The following is a 15,612-nucleotide window of genomic DNA, read 5'->3' on the forward strand; positions in this document are numbered from 1 at the left end:
TAGATTTCACGATGTCTTGCACACAGTCACCACACCCAATGCCAGTGGCAGCAAAACAACACCAAACATCTCTGACCCCCACCATGTCTGACTGTAGGTGCTGTGATCTTTACTTTGTAGCCTTATTCTGTTTTCGGTAAACACTAGAATGATGCGCTTTACCATAAAGCTCTTTCTTGGTCTCATCTGTCCACAAGACGCTTTCCCAGGAGGATTATGGTTACTCACGTACATTTTGGCTTTTTCCTGTCTATGAAAGCAGTGGGGTCCTCCTGGGTCTCCTCCATAGCGTTTCATGTCATTCAGATGTGAACAGATAGTTTACGCTGACACTGATGCCCCTGAGCTGCAGGACAGCTTGAATTTCTTTGGATCTTGATTAGGGCTTTTCCACCATCTGAACTATCCTGCGTTACAACCTTTCACAATTTGTTTCTGCTGTCCATGTCCAGGGAGATTAGTTACAGTGCCATGGGTTGTAAATTTCTTGATTATGTTGCACCGTTGACAAAGGAACATCAAGATTTCTAGAGATGGACATGTAACCTTGAGATTGTTAATATTTTTCAACAGTTTTGGTTTTTCAGTCCTCAGACCGTTCTCTTCTCCTCTTTCTGTTCTCCATGCTTAGTGCGACACACACAGACACACAATGCAAAGATTGAGGCAACTTCTCCCCTTTTTATCTGGTTTCAGCTGTGATTTTCTTATTGCCCACAGCTATTACTTGCCACAGATGAATGTGATCGAGCATCACATGCTAGAAACAAAGTTGATTACCCACAATTTTGGAAAGGTGACAACAATTTTGACCATCCCATTTTTGTGGTCTTCTGGGAAATTATGTGTTATTTTTTTGTTGTTGTTGTTCTAATACACAAAGGAAATTAATCTGTGTATAACAAAACGTGTAATTGCAATAATATTCCAGGAGAAACTCTTCATTAATTGGAACAAAGGGTGCCAATACTTTTGGCCATGACTGTACCTGTGACAATGATACGATACAGTGAAATGTACCTTCCTCTTGTGATATTTTTCCACTTTTTAACTTTTCCAGTTCAGACTTATTCCCTGAACTTATCTGATCCTGATTTCTCTCTTCCAGAACACGGCTGTTTCCCTATCAGACACAATACAGAAGTGGAGAGAATACAGGGAGCAGTGTCTCAAGACCCTCAGCCACAATCCCCCCACCCTGAGCGGTAAGTGCAATATCTGCTGCCAGAAAATGTGCGAGAAACACGAGAAATACATAAGTATGTCCAGGACTGAGATACAATACAGAGAAGCAAGCAATAAAAGCAGCACGTCCACCATAACCCCGAAATATATCACCTACATAGACTAGAATATAACTACTATAATACTGCCCCTATATACAAGAATATAACTACAATAATACTGCCCCTATGTACAAGAATATAACTACTATAATACTGCCCCTATATACAAGAATATAACTACTATAATACTGCCCCTATATACAAGAATATAACTACTATAATACTGCCCCTATATACAAGAATATAACTACAATAATACTGCCCCCTATGTACAAGAATATAACTACTATAATACTGCCTCCTATATACAAGAATATAACTACTATAATACTGCCCCTATGTACAAGAATATAAATACTATAATACTGCCCCTATGTACAAGAATATAACTACAATAATACTGCCCCTATGTACAAGAATATAACTGCTATAATACTGCCCCCTATATACAAGAATATAACTACTATAATACTGCCCCTATGTACAAGAATATAACTACTATAATACTGCTCCTATGTACAAGAATATAACTACTATAATACTGCCCCTATATACAATAATATAAATCCTATAATACTGCCCCCTATATACAAGAATATAACCACTATAATACTGCCCCCTATGTACAAGAATATAACTACTATAATACTGCCTCCTATGTACAGGAATATAACTACTATAATACTGCTCCTATGTACAAGAATATAACTACTATAATACTGCCCCCTATGCACAAGAATATAACTACTATAATACTGCCTCCTATATACAAGAATATAACCACTATAATACTGCCCCCTATGTACAGGAATATAACTACTATAATACTGCTCCTATGTACAAGAATATAACTACTATAATACTGCCCCCTATGCACAAGAATATAACTACTATAATACTGCTCCTATATACAAGAATATAACTACTATAATACTGCCCCTATGTACAAGAATATAACTACTATAATACTGCCCCCTATGTACAAGAATATAACTACTATAATACTGCCCATATATACAAGAATATAACTACTATAATACTGCCCCTATATACAAGAATATAACTACTATAATACTGCCCCTATGTACAGGAATATAACTACTATAATACTGCCCCTATATACAATAATATAACTCCTATAATACTGCCCCCTATATACAAGAATATAACCACTATAATACTGCCCCCTATGTACAAGAATATAACTACTATAATACTGCCTCCTATGTACAGGAATATAACTACTATAATACTGCTCCTATGTACAAGAATATAACTACTATAATACTGCCCCCTATGCACAAGAATATAACTACTATAATACTGCCTCCTATATACAAGAATATAACCACTATAATACTTCCCCTATGTACAAGAATATAACTACTATAATACTGCCCCTATATACAATAATATAACTCCTATAATACTGCCCCCTATATACAAGAATATAACCACTATAATACTGCCCCTATGTACAGGAATATAACTACTATAATACTGCCCCTATATACAATAATATAACTCCTATAATACTGCCCCCTATATACAAGAATATAACCACTATAATACTGCCCCCTATGTACAAGAATATAACTACTATAATACTGCCTCCTATGTGCAGGAATATAACTACTATAATACTGCTCCTATGTACAAGAATATAACTACTATAATACTGCCCCCTATGCACAAGAATATAACTACTATAATACTGCCTCCTATATACAAGAATATAACCACTATAATACTGCCCCCTATGTACAGGAATATAACTACTATAATACTGCTCCTATGTACAAGAATATAACTACTATAATACTGCCTCCTATATACAAGAATATAACCACTATAATACTGCCCCCTATGTACAGGAATATAACTACTATAATACTGCTCCTATGTACAAGAATATAACCACTATAATACTGCCCCCTATGTACAGGAATATAACTACTATAATACTGCTCCTATGTACAAGAATATAACTACTATAATACTGCCCCCTATGCACAAGAATATAACTACTATAATACTGCTCCTATATACAAGAATATAACTACTATAATACTGCCCCTATGTACAAGAATTTAACTACTATAATACTGCCCGTATGTACAAGAATATAACTACTATAATACTGCCCCTATGTACAGGAATATAACTACTATAATACTGCCTCCTATATACAAGAATATAACCACTATAATACTGCCCCCTATATACAAGAATATAACTACTATAATACTGCCTCTATATACAAGAATATAACTACTATAATACTGCTCCTATGTACAAGAATATAACTACTATAATACAGCCCCCTATATACAAGAATATAACCACTATAATACTGCCTCTATATACAAGAATATAACTACTATAATACTGCTCCTATGTACAAGAATATAACTACTATAATACAGCCCCCTATGTACAAGAATATAACTACTATAATACTGCTCCCTATATACAAGAATATAACTACTATAATACTGCCCGTATGTACAAGAATATAACTACTATAATACTGCCCCTATGTACAAGAATATATCTACTATAATACAGCCCCCTATATACAAGAATATAACTTCTTTTGGGGCTGCACGTGGCCTCCTTATCTCCTGGCCTCCAGTTTGGCTGCACAGGTTGCAGCTATTATGTCGGCCTCTCCCCTCTGTACACAGACTTGTGTCACTTTGTGTGTCTCCGGTCTGCAGGGTCACATTGTGGGTAATTTATGGACTGACACATTGAAGTGTAATTGTAGTTTCCTCCCCTCCAGTATAGAGAGCGCCGCTGTATCGCCGTTGTCCTTAGCGATTGATCTCCTGTAATAGGCGCTGTACGTGTTATTGTCTCTTTGTTGGATTTATGACATTGTCAGGTATCATCTTGATTACTCAATAAGCCGCAGATATATAGATTTTCCCATTTATCATCTTCTCCGGAGTATGCGGCTATCACGGTGACTAGACCCGGGTATCATGAACGATTCTCAGTGGATCTCACAGGAAGAATCTTCCAGTTTTTGATGTGGATGGACATTACGGTACTTATGTGCAGTATTTCAGAATAGTCAATTTGGTTTTAATTCCAAAGTATGTGTTTAATATTTGGCTGTGTATCAAAATAAGAGGGACCCCATCCATTTATTTTTAATTTTTAATTATTTAAAGAAATAATTGAAAGAGTTCAACCCCTAATTTTGATACCCAGCCAAGATAAAACCAACAACTCGGGGGTGGCATTCTCAGGCTCAGGAGGGCCATGGTTAGTGGGGCCCTCCCAGGCTAAAAATAGCAGCCTGCAGCTGCCGAGAATTGTTGCATCCATTAGATGCGACAATTCCGGCACTTTACTTGGCTCATCTCGATTGCCCTGGGTCTATGGCAATCGGCAGAATATAAAGGGTTAAGGACAGCTGTGATTTGTCAAAAAGCTCCACCACTAGGGAGGCTCCCTGTATACAGAGATACATAAGATCCTGTCTGCAGCCACCACTAGGGGGAGCTCCCTGTATACAGAGATACATGATAAGATCCTGTCTGCAGCCACCACTAGGGGGATCTTCCTGTATACAGAGATACATGATAAGATCCTGTCTGCAGCCACCACTAGGGGGAGCTCCCTGTATACAGAGATACATGATAAGATTCTGTCTGCAGCCACCACTAGGGGGAGCTCCCTGTATACAGAGATACATGATAAGATCCTGTCTGCAGCCACCACTTGGGGGAGCTCCCTGTATACAGAGATACATGATAAGATCCTGTCTGCAGTCGCCATTAGGGGGAGCTCCTGTATACAGAGATACATGATTAGACCTTGTCTGCAGTCACCACTAGGGGGAGCTCCCTGTATACAGAGATACATGATTAGACCCTGTCTGCAGTCACCACTAGGGGGAGCTCCCTGTATACAGAGATACATGATAACATCCTGTCTGCAGCCACCACTAGGGGGAGCTCCCTGTATACAGAGATACATGAAAAGATCCGGTCTGCAGCCACCACTAGGGGGAGCTCCCTGTATACAGAGATACATGATAAGATCCTGTCTGTAGCCACCACTAGGAGGAGCTCCCTGTATACAGAGATACATGATAACATCCTGTCTGCAGCCACCACTAGGGGGAGCTCCCTGTATACAGAGATACATGATAAGATCCTGTCTGTAGCCACCACTAGGGGGATCTCCCTGTATACAGAGATACATGATAAGATCCTGTCTGCAGCCACCACTAGGGGGAGCTCCCTGTATACAGAGATACATGAAAAGATCCGGTCTGCAGCCACCACTAGAGGGAGCTCCCTGTATACAGAGATACATGATAAGGTCCTGTCTGCAGCCACCACTAGGGGGAGCTCCCTGTATACAGAGATACATGATAAGGTCCTGTCTGCAGCCATCACTAGGGGGAGCTCTCTGTATACAGAGATACATGATAAGATCCTGTCTGCAGCCACCACTAGGGGGAGCTCTCTGTATACAGAGATACATGATAAGATCCTGTCTGCAGCCACCACTAGGGGGAGCTCCCTGTATACAGAGATACATGATAAGATCCTGTCTGCAGCCACCACTAGGGGGAGCTCCCTGTATACAGAGATACATGATAAGATCCTGTCTGCAGCCACCACTAGGGGGAGCTCCCTGTATACAGAGATACATGATAAGATTCTGTCTGCAGCCACCACTAGAGGGAGCTCCCTGTATACAGAGATACATGATAAGATCCTGTCTGCAGCTACCACTAGAGGGAGCTCCCTGTATACGGAGATACATGATAAGATCCTGTCTGCAGTCACCACTAGGGGGAGCTCCCTGTATACAGAGATACATGATAAGATTCTGTCTGCAGCCACCACTAGGGGGAGCTCCCTGTATACAGAGATACATGATAAGATCCTGTCTGCAGCTACCACTAGAGGGAGCTCCCTGTATACAGAGATACATGATAAGATCCTGTCTGCAGCCACCACTAGGGGGAGCTCCCTGTATACAGAGATACATGATAAGATACTGTCTGCAGTCACCACTAGGGGGAGCTCCCTGTATACGGAGATACATGATAAGATCCTGTCTGCAGCTACCACTAGAGGGAGCTCCCTGTATACGGAGATACATGATAAGATCCTGTCTGCAGTCACCACTAGGGGGAGCTCCCTGTATACAGAGATACATGATAAGATTCTGTCTGCAGCCACCACTAGGGGGAGCTCCCTGTATACAGAGATACATGATAAGATCCTGTCTGCAGCTACCACTAGAGGGAGCTCCCTGTATACAGAGATACATGATAAGATCCTGTCTGCAGCCACCACTGGGGGGAGCTCCCTGTATACAGAGATACATGATAAGATACTGTCTGCAGCCACCACTAGGGGAAGCTGCCTGTATACGGAGATACATGATAAGATCCTGTCTGCAGTCACCACTAGGGGGAGCTCCCTGTATACAGAGGTACATGATAAGATTCTGTCTGCAGCCACCACTAGGGGGAGCTCCCTGTATACAGAGATATATGATAAGATCCTGTCTGCAGCCACCACTAGGGGGAGCTCCCTGTATATAGAGATACATGATAAGATCCTGTCTGCAGTCACCACTAGGGGGAGCTCCCTGTATACAGAGATACATGATAAGATCCTGTCTGCAGCCACCACTAGGGGGAGCTCCCTGTATACAGAGATACATGATAAGATCCTGTCTGCAGCCACCACTAGGGGGAGCTCCCTGTATACAGAGATACATGATAAGATCCTGTCTGCAGCCACCACTAGGGGGAGCTCCCTGTATATAGAGATACATGATAAGATCCTGTCTGCAGCCACCACTAGGGGGAGCTCCCTGTATACAGAGATATATGATAAGATCCTGTCTGCAGCCACCACTAGGGGGAGCTCCCTGTATACAGAGATACATGATAAGGGGGAGCTTTTGAACTCCATTTTTATACATTTATATAGAAGTATTCTCAGGTTTGCCTGTGTAGATTTGATATTTTTGCTCATTCCCAAACTGAGATCAAAGACTAGAGAATGGTTAATTATTTTTACTGACACAATCTGTCAGTTCTGCAGCATTCTGGGAATGTTTCGGCCGTCTTCTGCCTCCTTTGCTGTTGATGCCACCGCTCATAAGAAATTATAACAAAGCTGTTAGAAAAAGGAAAACATTTAAGAAACATCAAAATATATTTTCTACTTTGTCACTTGTCCCCGAGATTTTACTAAGACGCGAGTGCGAATAGAGAATAAAAGAAATGAGATTATTGCTGCGCTCCCCTGAGCGGCAACAACCGGTGATTACACAGAATTCACAAACATTGAAGAAAATGGTTAAGATCTGTATCTGAAGCCGAGAAGAATACACTGCAGAGCTGAAATCCCTCTCTAGTCCTGCAGCTACTGATTGTTCCAGGAGCTGGTTCTAGATTTCTATGGAGCAGAAATTAACTAATTCATGTAATTCATGACTGCACCAAGAGAATAGTGAGTGCAGCTCTGGAGTATAATACAGGAGGTAACTCAGGATCAGTAATGTAATGTATGTACACAGTGACTGCACCAGCAGAATAGTGAGTGCAGCTCTGGAGTATAATACAGGAGGTAACTCAGGATCAGTAATGTAATGTATGTACACAGTGACTGCACCAGCAGAATAGTGAGTGCAGCTCTGGAGTATAATACAGGAGGTAACTCAGGATCAGTAATGTAATGTATGTACACAGTGACTGCACCAGCAGAATAGTGAGTGCAGCTCTGGAGTATAATACAGGAGGTAACTGAGGATCAGTAATGTAATGTATGTACACAGTGACTGTGTGCCGCCCCCGTGTCAGCAGCCGGGCTGCTCGGATCCAGATCCGCAGTGGCTCGAGGGGTCTCCGGACCCGGGGGGTCTTGTGGCCACTCAAATGAATGGGGTATTTACAGGGGATTGTGTTTAGAGTTCGTGACGCCACCCGTGGTGTGTGGTAATGTGGAGTACCACCGCTGCAGTTGGGGGTACCCGGGGCGATGGAGTGGGGCAGCTAGGTGTTAAAACCCTCCACGGGTAGGGGGAATGCCCCGGGACTCGGTGATGGTGTTGTGGAGTGCCTGTGGGGAGTGAAGGGGGTAACTTTTGTAGTCACTCAGTCCATAAAGCTGACACCGACAACTGGATAAACCAAAGTTCTGGACACTGCAGCAGATGAGGGGATCTCAGGTCCCGTCCTCAGTGGTGCTGCCTGGTGATCCGTGACCTTCCTCCTGGCACTAAGTTTACTTCTCTGTTGGTCCTGGTAGTATCAAACCTGCCGGGTCCCGCTCCCCAGTGTGGCTAACTGTGGGAGCTTGCTCTCAGGGTTCACGCTTGGAATTTCCTGGACCGTTTTAGTGGAAAGTTCTATCCCCTCGTTGCGCTAGTACCTTGATTTTGGAGCGGGTGGAGAGCGGATCTTGAAGGCTCCATTCTTGTCGGGTAAATTGTCAGGTTGCCTGAAGCTACTCCCTGACCTAGGGTCCACATACCCCGTCGTGCCCTGGTCCCAGCCCGGTGATGGCACAAGGCCGCCGTCAGTCCTCCTCGACAGTTCTGTGCCCCTTGTCACAATCCCCTGCGACCGGGGTCCAGTTCCTACCTGGTCCAGACCACCGTCTGCCACCTAGATGCTTCCAAGGAGCCCGACTCCTGACCGCCTCCCTCCTTCACTTCCAACACTTCACTTCACTTCTCCTACAACTCCTGACACTCCTGACCTCGCCTTAACCAACCCCCAAAGTGGACGACCCTATTCCACTCAGGCCGTCCACTGGTGTGTCTGGTGGGTGCGGTGCAGAGTGTACCTATGATTTTATTAGCTGTTGTAGGCAACACCATGTTGTTGGGGACCCATAACCAAGAAGGATGTGGATATTGCACGGGAGGGCAGATTGTACAATACCCTGTGATGACCTCATAGTCCAGGGGCGTCACATTCCCCCTTGGCTAAACGTAGCTCATCCTAGAGCTACAGGACATCAGAGGTTTTATTTATTTATTTATTTTTTTTAAAAAAAGACCACCTGGTCTCCTTGTGTAAAATTCTTCTGCAAATAAAAGTGCTTCTGCGCCTCCTGAAAATACAGGAGAAAATGGCTCCACATTATGTATAACAGATACATGCATAAATATTACAGGAATAAAACACCCCGAAATATCCTTCAGCCGAGTTCATAGTATTTCTGCTGATTCATGCTGCCCAAACTGTGGACAGTACCAGGGTCGGCACGACTGCCGCCAGGTGATCGGGCACTGAGCCGCTCCAGCTAACACGACTGCCGCCAGGTGATCGGGCACTGATCCGCTCCAACCAACACGACTGCCGCCAGGTGATCGGGCACTGATCCGCTCCAACCAACACGACTGCCGCCAGGTGATCGGGCACTGAGCCGCTCCAGCTAACACGACTGCAGCCAGGTGATCGAGCACTGAGCCGCTCCAGCTAACACGACTGCAGCCAGGTGATCGAGCACTGAGCCGCTCCAGCTAACACGACTGCAGCCAGGTGATCGGGCACTGAGCCACTCCAGCTAACACGACTGCCGCCAGGTGATCGGGCACTGAGCCACTCCAGCTAACACGACTGCCGCCAGGTGATCGGGCACTGATCCGCTCCAACCAACATGACTGCCGCCAGGTGATCGGGCACTGATCCGCTCCAACCAACATGACTGCCGCCAGGTGATCGGGCACTGAGCTGCTCCAGCTAACACGACTGCAGCCAGGTGATCGGGCACTGAGCCGCTCCAGCTAACACGACTGCCGCCAGGTGATCGGGCACTGAGCCGCTCCAGCTAACACGACTGCAGCCAGGTGATCGAGCACTGAGCCGCTCCAGCTAACATGACTGCAGCCAGGTGATCGGGCACTGAGCCGCTCCAGCTAACACGACTGCAGCCAGGTGATCGAGCACTGAGCCGCTCCAGCTAACACGACTGCAGCCAGGTGATCGGGCACTGAGCAGCTCCAGCTAACACGACTGCAGCCAGGTGATCAAGCACTGAGCCGCTCCAGCTAACATGACTGCAGCCAGGTGATCGAGCACTGAGCCGCTCCAGCTAACACGACTGCAGCCAGGTGATCAAGCACTGAGCCGCTCCAGCTAACACGACTGCAGCCAGGTGATCGAGCACTGATCCGCTCCAGCTAACATGACTGCCGCCAGGTGATCGGGCACTGATCCGCTCCAACCAACATGACTGCCGCTAGGTGATCGGGCACTGAGCTGCTCCAGCTAACACGACTGCAGCCAGGTGATCGGGCACTGAGCCGCTCCAGCTAACACGACTGCATCCAGGTGATCGGGCACTGAGCAGCTCCAGCTAACACGACTGCATCCAGGTGATCGAGCACTGAGCCGCTCCAGCTAACATGACTGCAGCCAGGTGATCGAGCACTGAGCCGCTCCAGCTAACACGACTGCAGCCAGGTGATCAAGCACTGAGCCGCTCCAGCTAACACGACTGCAGCCAGGTGATCGAGCACTGATCCGCTCCAGCTAACATGACTGCAGCCAGGTGATCGGGCACTGAGCCACTCCAGCTAACACGACTGCAGCCAGGTGATCGAGCACTGAGCCGCTCCAGCTAACATGACTGCAGCCAGGTGATCGAGCACTGAGCCGCTCCAGCTAACACGACTGCAGCCAGGTGATCAAGCACTGAGCCGCTCCAGCTAACACGATTGCAGCCAGGTGATCGGGCACTGAGCCGCTCCAGCTAACACGATTGCAGCCAGGTGATCGAGCACTGAGCCGCTCCAGCTCCCTCGAGTCCCTGTCACTAGTGGGTGGCTGCCCCCCATGTTTGGAGACTGTCTTAAGACCCTATCCTAGCCCGGTCCTCAGTGTGGAGGGCATCCTGGTTGTGTGTTTGAGTTGTGTAAGTGGTGAATCCGGTACCGACCTCCTCTGGATCCGGGTTGAGCACCACACCCTAAGTGGGGTGCAGTACCCTGTGGCGACTGAGGCCTCAAGGGCGCCACATGCGCACTTATCATTCCCGCAGCCTTGTTATCTGGGTGCTTGCTTGTCGGCTACAGACTCTGAGCTAACACAACTGCAGCCAGGTGATCGAGCACTGAGCCGCTCCAGCTAACACGACTGTAGCCAGGTGATCGAGCACTGAGCCGGTGCAGCTAACACGACTGCAGCCAGGTGATCGGGCACTGAGCCACTTCAGCTAACACGACTGCAGCCAGGTGATCGGGCACTGAGCCGCTCCAACCAGCACGACTGCAGCCAGGTGATCGAGCACTGAGCCGCTCCAGCTAACACGACTGCATCCAGGTGATCGAGCACTGAGCCACTCCAGCTAACATGACTGCAGCCAGGTGATCGAGCACTGAGCCGCTCCAGCTAACACGACTGCAGCCAGGTGATTGAGCACTGAGCCGCTCCAACTAACATGACTGCAGCCAGGTGATCGGGCACTGAGCCGCTCCAGCTAACACGACTGCAGCCAGTTGATCGGGCACTGAGCCGCTCCAACTAACACGACTGGAGCCAGGTGATCGGGCACTGAGCCACTCCAGCTAACACGACTGCAGCCAGGTGATCGGGCACTGAGCCGCTCCAGCTAACACGACTGCAGCCAGGTGATCGAGCACTGAGCCGCTCCAGCTAACACGACTGCAGCCAGGTGATCGAGCACTGAGCCGCTCCAGCTAACACGACTGCAGCCAGGTGATCAAGCACTGAGCCGCTCCAGCTAACACGACTGCAGCCAGGTGATCGGGCACTGAGCCGCTCCAGCTAACATGACTGCAGCCAGGTGATCGAGCACTGAGCCGCTCCAGCTAACACGACTGCAGCCAGGTGATCAAGCACTGAGCCGCTCCAGCTAACACGACTGCAGCCAGGTGATCGGGCACTGAGCCGCTCCAGCTAACACGACTGCAGCCAGGTGATCGAGCACTGAGCCGCTCCAGCTAACACGACTGCAGCCAGGTGATCGAGCACTGAGCTTCTCCAGCTAACACGACTGCAGCCAGGTGATCGGGCACTGAGCCGCTCCAGCTAATACGACTGCAGCCAGGTGATCGAGCACTGAGCCGCTCCAGCTAACACGACTGCAGCCAGGTGATCAAGCACTGAGCCGCTCCAGCTAACACGACTGCAGCCAGGTGATCGAGCACTGATCCGCTCCAGCTAACATGACTGCAGCCAGGTGATCGAGCACTGAGCCGCTCCAGCTAACATGACTGCAGCCAGGTGATCGGGCACTGAGCCACTCCAGCTAACACGACTGCAGCCAGGTGATCGAGCACTGAGCCGCTCCAGCTAACACGACTGCAGCCAGGTGATCGAGCACTGAGCCGCTCCAGCTAACATGACTGCAGCCAGGTGATCGGGCACTGAGCCACTCCAGCTAACACGACTGCAGCCAGGTGATCGAGCACTGAGCCGCTCCAGCTAACATGACTGCAGACAGGTGATCGAGCACTGAGCCGCTCCAGCTAACACGACTGCAGCCAGGTGATCAAGCACTGAGCCGCTCCAGCTAACACGATTGCAGCCAGGTGATCGGGCACTGAGCCGCTCCAGCTAACACGATTGCAGCCAGGTGATCGAGCACTGAGCCGCTCCAGCTCCCTCGAGTCCCTGTCACTAGTGGGTGGCTGCCCCCCATGTTTGGAGACTGTCTTAAGACCCTATCCTAGCCCAGTCCTCAGTGTGGAGGGCATCCTGATTGTGTGTTTGAGTTGTGTAAGTGGTGAATCCGGTACCGACCTCCTCTGGATCCGGGTTGAGCACCACACCCTAAGTGGGGTGCAGTACCCTGTGGCGACTGAGGCCTCAAGGGCGCCACATGCGCACTTATCATTCCCGCAGCCTTGTTATCTGGGTGCTTGCTTGTCGGCTACAGACTCTGAGCTAACACAACTGCAGCCAGGTGATCGAGCACTGAGCCGCTCCAGCTAACACGACTGCAGCCAGGTGATCGAGCACTGAGCCGGTGCAGCTAACACGATAGCAGCCAGGTGATCGAGCACTGAGCCGGTGCAGCTAACACGACTGCAGCCAGGTGATCGGGCACTGAGCCACTTCAGCTAACATGACTGCAGCCAGGTGATCGGGCACTGAGCCGCTCCAACCAGCACGACTGCAGCCAGGTGATCGAGCACTGAGCCGCTCCAGCTAACACGACTGCATCCAGGTGATCGAGCACTGAGCCGCTCCAGCTAACATGACTGCAGCCAGGTGATCGGGCACTGAGCCACTCCAGCTAACACGACTGCAGCCAGGTGATCGAGCACTGAGCCGCTCCAGCTAACATGACTGCAGCCAGGTGATCGAGCACTGAGCCGCTCCAGCTAACACGACTGCAGCCAGGTGATCGAGCACTGAGCCGCTCCAGCTAACACGACTGCAGCCAGGTGATTGAGCACTGAGCCGCTCCAACTAACATGACTGCAGCCAGGTGATCGGGCACTGAGCCGCTCCAGCTAACATGACTGCAGCCAGGTGATCGAGCACTGAGCCGCTCCAGCTAACACGACTGCAGCCAGGTGATCAAGCACTGAGCCGCTCCAGCTAACACGACTGCAGCCAGGTGATCGGGCACTGAGCCGCTCCAGCTAACATGACTGCAGCCAGGTGATCGAGCACTGAGCCGCTCCAGCTAACACGACTGCAGCCAGGTGATCAAGCACTGAGCCGCTCCAGCTAACACGACTGCAGCCAGGTGATCGGGCACTGAGCCGCTCCAGCTAACACGACTGCAGCCAGGTGATCGAGCACTGAGCCGCTCCAGCTAACACGACTGCAGCCAGGTGATCGAGCACTGAGCTTCTCCAGCTAACACGACTGCAGCCAGGTGATCGGGCACTGAGCCGCTCCAGCTAACACGACTGCAGCCAGGTGATCGAGCACTGAGCCGCTCCAGCTAACACGACTGCAGCCAGGTGATCGAGCACTGATCCGCTCCAGCTAACATGACTGCAGCCAGGTGATCGAGCACTGAGCCGCTCCAGCTAACATGACTGCAGCCAGGTGATCGGGCACTGAGCCACTCCAGCTAACACGACTGCAGCCAGGTGATCGAGCACTGAGCCGCTCCAGCTAACATGACTGCAGACAGGTGATCGAGCACTGAGCCGCTCCAGCTAACACGACTGCAGCCAGGTGATCAAGCACTGAGCCGCTCCAGCTAACACGATTGCAGCCAGGTGATCGGGCACTGAGCCGCTCCAGCTAACACGATTGCAGCCAGGTGATCGAGCACTGAGCCGCTCCAGCTCCCTCGAGTCCCTGTCACTAGTGGGTGGCTGCCCCCCATGTTTGGAGACTGTCTTAAGACCCTATCCTAGCCCGGTCCTCAGTGTGGAGGGCATCCTGATTGTGTGTTTGAGTTGTGTAAGTGGTGAATCCGGTACCGACCTCCTCTGGATCCGGGTTGAGCACCACACCCTAAGTGGGGTGCAGTACCCTGTGGCGACTGAGGCCTCAAGGGCGCCACATGCGCACTTATCATTCCCGCAGCCTTGTTATCTGGGTGCTTGCTTGTCGGCTACAGACTCTGAGCTAACACAACTGCAGCCAGGTGATCGAGCACTGAGCCGCTCCAGCTAACACGACTGCAGCCAGGTGATCGAGCACTGAGCCGGTGCAGCTAACACGATAGCAGCCAGGTGATCGAGCACTGAGCCGGTGCAGCTAACACGACTGCAGCCAGGTGATCGGGCACTGAGCCACTTCAGCTAACATGACTGCAGCCAGGTGATCGGGCACTGAGCCGCTCCAACCAGCACGACTGCAGCCAGGTGATCGAGCACTGAGCCGCTCCAGCTAACACGACTGCATCCAGGTGATCGAGCACTGAGCCGCTCCAGCTAACATGACTGCAGCCAGGTGATCGGGCACTGAGCCACTCCAGCTAACACGACTGCAGCCAGGTGATCGAGCACTGAGCCGCTCCAGCTAACATGACTGCAGCCAGGTGATCGAGCACTGAGCCGCTCCAGCTAACACGACTGCAGCCAGGTGATCGAGCACTGAGCCGCTCCAGCTAACACGACTGCAGCCAGGTGATTGAGCACTGAGCCGCTCCAACTAACATGACTGCAGCCAGGTGATTGAGCACTGAGCCGCTCCAACTAACATGACTGCAGCCAGGTGATCGAGCACTGAGCCGCTCCAGCTAACATGACTGCAGCCAGGTGATCGAGCACTGAGCCGCTCCAGCTAACACGACTGCAGCCAGGTGATTGAGCACTGAGCCGCTCCAACTAACATGACTGCAGCCAGGTGATCGGGCACTGAGCCGCTCCAGCTAACACGACTGGAGCCAGGTGA

At 49.4% G+C, this 15,612-nt stretch overlaps 1 protein-coding gene across 1 annotated transcript in view; it reads left to right on the plus strand.

Annotated features, from left to right (window-relative positions):
* Positions 1-15,612, plus strand: part of GLP1R (glucagon like peptide 1 receptor) — a gene marked incomplete at its 5' end in the record, with an annotated part of 395,725 nt that overhangs the window by 129,054 nt on the left and 251,059 nt on the right. The window contains one exon of the mRNA XM_075338923.1: positions 1,109-1,205. Within this exon, the coding sequence (XP_075195038.1) occupies positions 1,109-1,205 (97 nt within the window). The remainder of the gene's footprint in view (positions 1-1,108; positions 1,206-15,612) is intronic.

This window comes from Anomaloglossus baeobatrachus, chromosome 3, assembly GCF_048569485.1.
Source record: "Anomaloglossus baeobatrachus isolate aAnoBae1 chromosome 3, aAnoBae1.hap1, whole genome shotgun sequence".
In the NCBI taxonomy this organism is placed as follows: Eukaryota; Metazoa; Chordata; class Amphibia; order Anura; family Aromobatidae; genus Anomaloglossus; species Anomaloglossus baeobatrachus.